The sequence below is a fragment of the Desmodus rotundus genome, chromosome 5 (assembly GCF_022682495.2).
Source record: "Desmodus rotundus isolate HL8 chromosome 5, HLdesRot8A.1, whole genome shotgun sequence".
Lineage (NCBI taxonomy): Eukaryota > Metazoa > Chordata > Mammalia > Chiroptera > Phyllostomidae > Desmodus > Desmodus rotundus.
In genome coordinates, this window is record NC_071391.1 from 136,694,407 (window position 1) to 136,704,997 (window position 10,591).

The window sequence follows — 10,591 nt, forward strand, 5'->3', positions numbered from 1 at the left end:
CAAGATCATGGGGCTTGCTATCAATCAAGTCCCTCCATGTTGACAAAAAATACATCTCATCTTTTTCACAAGGATAGCATCAAATTCTGTCAAGTGTTCTCATTATTCCTCATCAATCTGGAAGTTAGATTCCCTCTTAATATATGTTTTATCCTGTCAGTGTGGGGACTCCTCTTAAAAGAGAAAATGGAAACAAAGTGCTATTAGAGTAAAACAACATTCTGCTAACCATACACTCTATTATACCACTCTACTGACCACTGTCCCTTACTGATTTTCTTACTTTGAACGCAACTTAAAAAGCCCTACTGTCTTAAGCATATTCTTAAGTCTCAATTTATTCTGACCTAGTACTCTTACTACTTGCTCATATTCATCATTTGTTACTAAGACTTCCTCAATAATCAAAATATGGTTCATGAATCTGGCAGCAAAATTACGCAGAATTTAAAAAATAAAAACCAAAACCCCCCTCCTATTTTGCCTTATGGTGGTTTAGAAGCAGAGCATCATTAAATCAAACCTACAAAGCTAGGGGTCAAAATAAACACTTTAAGACTATGAAGCCTACACACCAATGCTCTGATGTTAGAAAAGACAAATTTATTTCTCTTAAATTTTATCCTATTGCCAGATTTCCTCCCAGATATGCTGAATGAGCAACTCAGCCATCTGATTTCAATATATTCAAGCTGATAATCAGACAATTACACAAAGACATATAACCCAACTACCTGTCAGTTGAGAACTGGATAACTTATAGTGTGATCAAGTAATGGAATACTACATTTAAGGCATTAAAAATTATAATTTAAGTGCATATAAGCATGGAAAGGTGCCCATACCTTATTAATAAAAAGGATATACAGTAAACTATAACTAGCTTATTTACATAAAATAGTGTGTCTGAGGAAAGAGAAAAAAGAATGACTTAAGAGATGTTCACCATAACAAACTATGTCTTTGGTAAGCAGTTTCAGATTCTACTAATTTTACTATTTCCTGTACTATTTGATTTTGTTCTAAAAAAGCACGTATACTTCTTAAAAAATGAGAAAAAGCAAAGCTACTTTCTTTGGAAAAATACTAAACACCCTAGTAAGGAGGTAAGTAATCAATGACAGGAGTCCTTAAGTTTTCTCCTGCCACCAAATACTACAGATGACACTTCAAAAAACCTAAACCTGATGATAATGAAGCACTCAAAGCTAAAGAGTATACCAGAAGAGTATACTGAATCTCCAATAGAAGAGAGCACATCAAGGGTAATACTAGATTCCAAACTCTTGGTTGCATTCTAACTCAAACGGTATGCACAGGAGAGACACTCAAAAGGAGCTTCAACTTCAGGACTATAAAGCCACCAAGGTATTATCTTCTACTTCTTTATGAAACTTCAATGTCAACTCTTTCTTTTTTATATATATATATATTTATTGATTATGCTATTACAGTTGTCCCATTCCCCCCCCTCACTCCACTCCATCCTGCCTACCCCCTCCCTCCCACATTCCCCCCCTATAGTTCATGTCCATGGGTCATATTTATAAGTTCTTTGGCTTCTACATTTCCTACACTATTCTTACCCTCCCCCTGTCTATTTTCCACCTATCATCTATGCTACTTATTCTCTGTACCTTTCCCCCCTCTCTCCCCCTCCCACTCCCCTATTGACAACCCTCCATGTGATCTCCATCTCTATGGTTCTGTTCCTGTTCTAGTTTGCCTAGTTTGCTCGTTTTTGTTTTAGGTGTGGTCGTTAATAACTGTGAGTTTGCTGTCATTTTTACTGTTCCTATTTTTTATCTCCTTTTGCTTAGATAACTCCCTTTAACATTTCATATAATAAGGGCTTGGTGATGATGAACTTCTTTAACTTGACCTTATCTGGGAAGCACTTTATCTTCCCTTCCATTCTAAATGATAGCTTTGCTGGATACAGTAATCTTGGATGTAGGTCCTTGCTTTTCATGACTTGCAATACTTCTGGCCAGCCCCTTCTTGCCTGGAAGGTCTCTTTGGAGAAATCAGCTGACAGTCTTATGGGAAGTCCTTTGTAGGTAACTGTCTCCTTTTCTCTTGCTGTTTCTAAGATTCTCTCCTTATTTTTAATCTTGGGTAATGTAATTATGATGTGCCTTGGTGTGTTCCTCCTTGGGTCCAGCTTCTTTGGGACTCTCTGAGCTTCCTGGACTTCCCGGAAGTCTATTTCCTTTCCCGGATTAGGGAAGTTCTCCTTCCTTATTTGTTCAAATAAGTTTTCAATTTTTTGTTCTTCCTCTTCTCCTTCTGGCACCCCTATAATTCGGATGTTGGAACGTTTGAAGATGTCCTGGAGGTTCCTAAGCCTCTCCTCATTTTTCCGAATTCTTGTTTCTTCATTCTTTTCTGGTTGGATGTTTCTTTCTTCCTTTTGGTCCACACCATTGATGTGAGTCCCAGTTTCCTTCTCATCACTATTGGTTCCCTGTACATTTTCCTTTGTTTCTCTTAGCATAGGCTTCATTTTTTCATCTGGTTTTCGAACAGATTCAACCAATTCTGTGAGCATCTTGATAACCAGTGTTTTGAACTGTGCATCCGATTGGTTGGCTATCTCTTCCTCACTTAGTTGTATTTTTTCTGGAGCTTTGAAGTGTTCTGTCATTTGGGCTTTTTTTTTTTTTGTCGTCTTGGTGCAGCTGTTACTTTAAGGGGCGGAGCCTTAGGTGTTCACCAGGGCGGAGTAAGGCTGGTCGCTGCGCTGGGACGCTGGGAAGCTGGGACGCTGTACGTGGGGGAGGGTCCGACAGGGAGCAATGATGCTTGCTCCACTCTCCACCAGACTCCAATCTTTCACTCCGCTACCCACAATCAAACTGGGTCCCTCCGGTGCTGGTTCCCAAGTGGGTGGGCTTGTGCACACTCTAGGCCCCTGTGGGTCTCCCCAACAACCTCTCCTGTGAGTCTGGGAGTCTCTCCTGCTGCCGCCCCAACCCTGACAGGCATTTTCAAACAGAGTTTTGAGGCTTTATTTCCCCCCGCGCTGGAGCCCTGGGTTACACGGTCTGCTTCACTCCCCGCCGTTTGTCCGGTTCATCCGCACATGAATGTGGGGCCGTGGGGTGCGGCGCTCTGCCTGCCGCGTTCTCCGCCACTCCGAGTCTAGCCCTCTTGGTTTATCTGTGCGCAAATGTGGGGCCACAGGGTCTGCTAGTGCTCAGACTGCCTGCCCCGTTTGTCCCACACTCCACCAGTCTCAGTCCCGCCACGGCCACGCAAGTCCTCTCCGCCCCGGCTGCCCGTCTCTGCCCCTCCTACCGGTCTGGATGAATGTTTATTTTTTATTTCCTTGGTGTTGGATTTCCTTGCCGTTCGATTTTCTGTCAGTTCTGGTTGTGCGAGGAGGCACAGTGTGTCCACCTACGCCGCCATCTTGGTTCTCCCAATGTCAACTCTTTCCACAAATTTGCCCCAATTCCCTTCTGCAATCAGCCTCCCTCACATCAGCTTGCCAAAACACTCTAGTTCACGTGCTCCAGTTACCTGGGTCTTTTGTTGAAATATTCTGACAGGAAAAATCTGACTGGTTGACAGCAGCCCAATCACTCCCTGCGATCAGGAGTCTACCTATAATCTAAGCAACAATGGCTTGTGACTACAGTATTCCAGGAGCTACAACCAAGATTATTTCTCTCGTAGAGATTATGACCAGGGCAGGAAGAGCAACTTGTCTTCTACCACAGTAAGGTAAGTGCAAGAGGAGAACAGGTTAATACTACATCAATTCTCAGTTAACTGAGTAACCTACCATATTTTTCAGACTATATGACACACCAGGCCATAAGATGCACCTAGGTTTTAGAGAAGGAAAATATGAAAAAAAATTTCTGAAACAAAAAATGTGGTCCTCCTGCCTCCTGTGACCCTGCTCCACTGCCACCGCCCCCCCAGAGAGCCAGGTAAGCTACATTCGGAGTATAAGATGCACCCCCATTTTCCTCCCAAATGGGGAGGGGGGTGCATCTTGTAGTCCAAAAAAAATACGGTACATTTGGAGACTGTTTTTTAATTTCTGTGGAATTTATGAGAAAAGTAACATTAACAGGTGTTAATCACATTAAAATGCAAAGCACAATTATTTTCCTAGCATATAAAGTCCTAAATAAAAGTAATTTAGCCAAACTTCATCCCAAAGACCCAAATCTCACTTCCTATGTAGAAAGAGAACTAATTTTTGCCTTTTTGCATTGTCTATTAATTTAAAACACAGTTGGTTAGGACGGACATTTATTATAAGCATATACCTACTGGTTTATGAATAAGGTAATAAAAAGCAGTATATATGATATAATCTACAGCTACTGCATACTTCAGCCAGAAACTCTCATATCTAAATCACTACTGACTACAGGTCCAAGAACACTGATTTACCTAGATAATCACATTCTTCTACCACAACTTCTCATTAACTAAAATGTTTACTAAACATTTACTCTCCACAAGGCACTGTATTAGAACTGGGAAAAGAATAAAACATGGTGGCTGAATTTAAGGAATTCACCATTCAGCAAGGAAGGTTCATATTAATTTTTTTTAAAGATAGCCTATAACATAAGTATCTATTCTAAACTAAAGAGTGTAAGTAATTTTAAGAGAGGTCTGAAAGATTTACGAAGGCCTCAAAAAAAAAAAAGTGAGATGAGTTTGGGCCAAACTGTGCCATGATATATATACATGCCAGGCTAAGAAATTAAGAATATTCTCCAGGCAATAAAGAGCTATGACGGTTTAAGCAAGAAATATGATAACCACATACCGTATTTGAGACAGGCAACAATGAAAAAGCTTCACAATATAAAACTTTTTTTTTTAATTTGATTAAAACTTTTTTTTTTAATTTTTTTTTTAATTAAGCCCTGGCTTGTGTAGCTCAGTTGGTTGGGCATCCTCCCACAAAGCGAAAGGTCACTGGTTTGATTCCTGGTCAGGGAACGTGCCTAGGTTGCCAGTTCAATCCCCTATCGGGGCACATATGAGAGACAACCAATTGATGTTTCTTTTCCCTCACCTTCTCCCTCCCCTCCCCTCCCTCTAAAAATAAATAAATAAATTAGCAAACAAACAAACCGATAATTTAAAATACCAAGATGAAAAAGCAAACAAAAAAGCAAAAAAGAAACGTGAATATGACTAAGGGTTGATATACTTAACTAGTGAACCTTTCTTATAATATGAAACATTAAAACACAGAAAGGCAATGCATTAAATAAGAAATGCAGATAGCCAATACAAATGTTTAAACTTACTAGTAATTAGTTATTACATGTTTTGCCAAAATAATATTTTTTTAAGGGTAACATTCTGCACAAGTTAAAAGAGTGCCCAAGCTGCATAGACACTGCTGAAACAATGGAAATCAATATATCCTTTCTGAAAAGCAACTGGATAATATAAACAAAATTGTGTTTATATTTCTCACACAGTAATCACTTCTAGAAATTTATCTTAAAAAATGTATTAAAAAATTTACATATGCCCTGGCTGGGCGGCTCAGTTGGTTGGAGCATCATCCCGTACACCAAAAGGTTGAAGGTTCAATCTCCAGTTAGGGCACTATGGGAGGCAAGAGATTAATGTTTCTCTCTCATTTTCTCTCTCACTCATTTCCTTCCATTCTCCCTCCCTCCTTTTCTTTTTTTCTCTTTCTCTCCCTCTCCCTTCCTCTCTAAAATCAATGAACATATCCTCGGGTGAGGATTAAAATACATATGTTTACATACAGGATGATCATTTGCAGCATTATTTTCTTGATTTTATTTATTATTTATTTTTAGAGACAGGGAAAAAGGGAAGGAGAAAGAGAGGGTTTAGAAACATCAACGTGAGAGAGAAACATCAATTGGTTGCCTCTCTTAAGTGCCCAAGGAACCCACAACCCAGGCATGTCCCTGACCGGCAATCAAGCGGTGACCTTTCACTTTGCAAGACAAAACCCAACCAACTGGTCAGGGTTGCAGCATTATTTATACTGTGGGAGAACTGAAAACAAACATACAATAATGGGGAAATATTAAATTGTATACAAAATAGAAATATTATACAGACAAAAATATGTTTTCAAAAGTTAATAAGGGAGATGATCAAACATAATGTCAGGTGAAACAAGCTAGATATTGTATTTAGTGCCTGTGTACTTATCTAAAAAAAACCTAGATACGGGTAATTTTTTTTAAAGGGATCACTGCTGACAAACAATATGGAGATAGATTCCAATTCAGCTACATTCATCTCCATAAATTTTTACAACAATTACCATGGAATTACACCTGAATTTGTTAAAATACATAAAAATATAGTCACTTTTTATTTTGCAAAACAGTGTACTCATTCGTAATAATGTCCTCCACTTAATTAGATCATCTAGTTTATACAGCATACCATAACTGTTAAAAAGTGTAGGCTTTTTGTCTGACCTGGGATTAAGTCTTGTTCAAATCCTGGCTCCAACAAATAGTCCTGTGACTCTATGCAAGTTACATAAACTCTAAGCCTTGGTTCTCTTTATCTGAAAAGGGTGATAAGAGTACCTACTCTCAAAGAACTGACAAAGTACTCAACACAAACTATTCAATAAAATATTCTGCTTTAAAAATAAAATGCAAACAAAATTATTCTACAATTACTGATAGAGTATCTTGAGTTCTAGTTTTGATATGGCTACTAACTAAGCAAGTGACAGATGATTTTTTGCAAACCACTTAAGACTTTCTGAGGTTCAATTTCTTCACCTCTAAAGCTGAGGCACCAATACTTGTTCTGGCCTATCTCAAAGGACAGTTAGGAACAACAAATGAATTGTCTATTTTAAACAAATGGTAAACTGTAAATCACTCAACACACACAAAGAATAAAATCCACAACATACAAATAAATTTAAAAGACTGATGTACATTTAAAGCCATTTTCATTCTGCTCTCATAACTTCCGACCTCCAACTTCTCTCATCAACATCCAGAAATACCTTGGACTTAGTGAACTGGTTCATAAAACAGCTATAAAAGCAGCAAACATACAAAATCCACACAACAAGCACAGGAATATACACTTAAAATTACCTCCTAAACTAAATGCAATCCCACAAAGGAAGAGCAAAATTCACTCGACACATTCCAAGCTTTTAAAGATGTCTTCCTTATAAAAAACAAAGCACCGAAAGGAAAATGGGAACTTAAATGTTAGTATTGTTGATTGGTTTTTTCCTAACACTAAAGCCAAATGTTATTTTGAAATGTAATTTCAAGTTTTAGGATATCTGTCAACATCACATTAAAAAAGAGTGTGAGGGAGTCCTTAATATGGGGTCCTTAGCCTGGATCCACAGACAGGCTTCAATTTTAACCTCCAGGCAAAATTACGTCTGTGTGTACATGTTCCGTGGTTAGTTTTATAGCTTCAGATTCTCAGCAAGAATAGATGTATAACTGGTAATACTAATACTCTCATCAAAAACTGATGACAAAAGAAAAGTTACTTACATTCTTTTGCCACCAATTTTTATTTTAACTACATTACATTCTACTGTATTTTAAAATAAATAATTCACCTGAAGTCCTTAGCTTATCAAAAACTATGTATATCAGATATAAAGCTATACTAGCCACATTATGTCTACTCTTTCATTTAAAACACCAAGTTTTTAGATTACACATGTACTGGTGTGTCCAGGTAGACTTTAAGTATAAGCAGAGATTGTAAATTTTAAAAGAAACAGGTTCTTTGAATTTTTTTAAGTAATTCTTTTTCAACATCAACTTCAAACATTAACACCCAAAAATATAGAAAATTTCATTTCTTCTCCTGGTTAAACCTTTATGAGGAGTTTTGTTGACAGATGAATTCTGAGCACATTATTTTGATACTTTAACTCTGAATTTATCAAGGACGAATTGATGTTCATGTTTGTACACCTATTGGGGTTGTAAAGTCTTAATAATTATTGTGAGCCAGATTACAAGAAAGACATATAAACTACTTCAATTCAACAAGTTTTATCAAGTTCCAACTATCACACTCCTACTCAGTCACAGGTAAGTGTTAGTAAAGCAGATACAGCAACTATACAAAAGAAAAATGAAAACAATTTTTAAACAACTACAGGGCGGGGGAGGAGCAACTTGTAATAGCTCAGTATGACCTACAAATAAAATTGCTTAAATAATTTAAACAAAAAAAGGAAGTGTCATTGTCAGATTGTGTTTAGGAGTCAGTTTTTAAAACTGAGCCTTAAAGGAAATATTAAGAAACTGTCTTAAGTATTTTTAGAGATCATTGGCTCATACACAAATAAGAAGTCCTTTTTACTTGTTCATTAAGAGAGGTTTCTTAGAGGGTCTGCATGGCCAGATATTGTGAACCTGGTTCCACTAACTGTTCGATTTACTTACAGGTAATGAAAACTGAATTTTACTTAGTTCTCCATACTATTTCTAACTCTCCATAAATTCACTGCATTTTTGAGCACTTCTAAACAAAGTCCTAGGGGATTCCCAAATAATGTTCAACAGAACATTTCATTATGTCTCTTTTCAAAAGATAATAAAGACTAACTTCAGTTTCTTTAAATGCTACGTTTAAAATTTTCCTGGTTAAGTTTAAAATAATTTTAAAAGCACCAACAAAATTATTAAAAGCAGTTTTTCCTAGTATAATACATAGCAATGCTATTCGTTTTCCAATTTCAGAATAGCAAAGCCATAACCACATAACTTTATCTGTGATACCGAATACAGTTTTCTGAAGAACTTGTAAGAACTTATGTTTATCAGTGTATCAAACCACCTGCACCTCAAAATAAATGTATCTCAAAATAAAAACAAATAACCTTAAAATTCTAGAAAAAACTTAGAATGGCACAAATATTGAAAAGTATAGTTTGAAGATAGACAAAACCCTGCTTCCACCTGTCAGGAAGCAAGTATTCAGTTTAAAGTAAACCGAATACCCTTCCACTTTTACTATTGCTTTTGGTCATTAAAGTAAAATTCAAACACAAACAAGAAGATACATTTTATAAATCAATTGTTTTAAAGAACCACATTAGAAAGAGGTAGTTTGAAAGTCTTTCAAAATATCACACACACAACACAAATCCAAAACCCACATAAACTGCTGGTAAATGAGCATTTCTTTAAGTCAAGTTTCTGCATATTAACCTTTTATCTAATTCACCTACTCCAAGTAGGCCTTTGGGCCCAGAAGTGCCAATATATTTAGTTTCTTTGAACCAAAATACCATCTTACAAGGGTTGGGAATAAAAAATTTTAATCTGGCTAGAAAAAAAAATCAATGTACATAATCTCTTTAGTAATAAAAAGTATAAGGAATAAAGGCCTTTTATTCAAGGAGACAGGCCATGACTATCCCGGGATGGTATCTGTGGTACGATACTCTCCTTAATGTAACAGAATTTAATATTAAAACAACGAATGGTACACTAAGAAGCATCACTAGTTCATTTTAAAAATAGGTATGAAGATTCCAATCATCAATACCACAGTTCATTTTCAGGTATTTAAGGGCTAGCAGAAGGGTTTAATACACCCACACACACCCCCAAGGGAGGGGAAAGCCACCAGTCTCCTCCCAGGGAGTTTAATGAAAAAAAAAAAAATTAGCAGGTAAGAGAGGCCTCAACACCACTCTAAAAATCAAAGAGGGCGGCCGGAGGGTTCGGGCTGCGGAGGAAAGCCTGGTTCTCGGATCCCACCTCCCCGCACCTTCCCAGCAGCATAAGGAGCCGAAGGCTCATTAGTGCCCTCGTTAATTGACACCTGTAATAAGGAAACTTTCCGAGCGCAGCGACCACTCAGGCCCCGCCTGACCGCAGCTCCATCGCGGCCCGCTCACGGGCGCCCAGGTAACCCGGCGAGGCCGGGCCTGAGGCGGCGCGGCGGCCGCGCAGCCGCTCACCTTCCCGGAGCGCTAGGCCCGCACGCCGCCGGGTTCTGCCGTCGCCTGCCGCAGGCCGCGGCAGCCCGGGGAGGCCGGGGAACAGAGCGGGGACCCCAAACCGTGCACCCCGACAGGCCGCCACCGCGGGTACTTACTTTCATTTAACACCTCCACCAGGTCTGCGCAGTTCTCGCACATCGTTCGGCCGCCGCCCCCCCCCTCCCCCGCTTCGGATCGCACTGACTGATCCCGACCGGCGGGGGGGAGGGGAGAGAGGCGGAGGAGGGGGCCGGCCGGCCGGCGGGGCGGGGAGGCGACGAGGGCTGGCGGCGGCGGGGACGGGGCGGGGAGCAGGAGAATGGGGGAGGGGGCCGGCGGTCCCCGGAGCGGGCGGGGGAGAGGAGGGGGGCGAGGGGAGGCGCGCAGGCCGGAGGGGCGCGGAGGCGCCGGCGGCGGGGAAGGGGGGGAAGGACGGGGGGAGGGGAGAGGGAGGGAGGGGGCGGGTGGGAAGAGAAGCAGCAGAGTCACTTCACCGACCAGACGCCGCGGCCACCGCCGAAGCCGCCGCCATTTTAACAGAGCGTTCGGGCTGCGCTCGGCTCTTTCCGTCTGGGCGAAGGAGCCGAAGAGAAGCGCCTCGCGCTCTCATTCCTCCGC

At 40.0% G+C, this 10,591-nt stretch overlaps 1 protein-coding gene across 6 annotated transcripts in view; it reads right to left on the reverse strand.

Annotated features, from left to right (window-relative positions):
* Positions 1-10,537, reverse strand: part of USP34 (ubiquitin specific peptidase 34) — a 223,184-nt gene extending 212,647 nt beyond the window's left edge. For 4 of the 6 annotated variants that reach the window (XM_053925776.2, XM_053925777.2, XM_053925778.2 and 1 more), the window contains exon 1: positions 10,090-10,286. In XM_053925776.2, coding sequence (XP_053781751.1) covers positions 10,090-10,132 — 43 coding nt within the window. In that variant the 5' untranslated portion in view covers positions 10,133-10,286. Of the gene's footprint in view, positions 1-10,089 lie in introns of all 6 variants that reach the window. The other 2 variants (XR_008427014.2, XM_053925775.1) reach the window with 2 other exon arrangements.
* Positions 10,538-10,591: the final 54 nt, after the last annotated feature.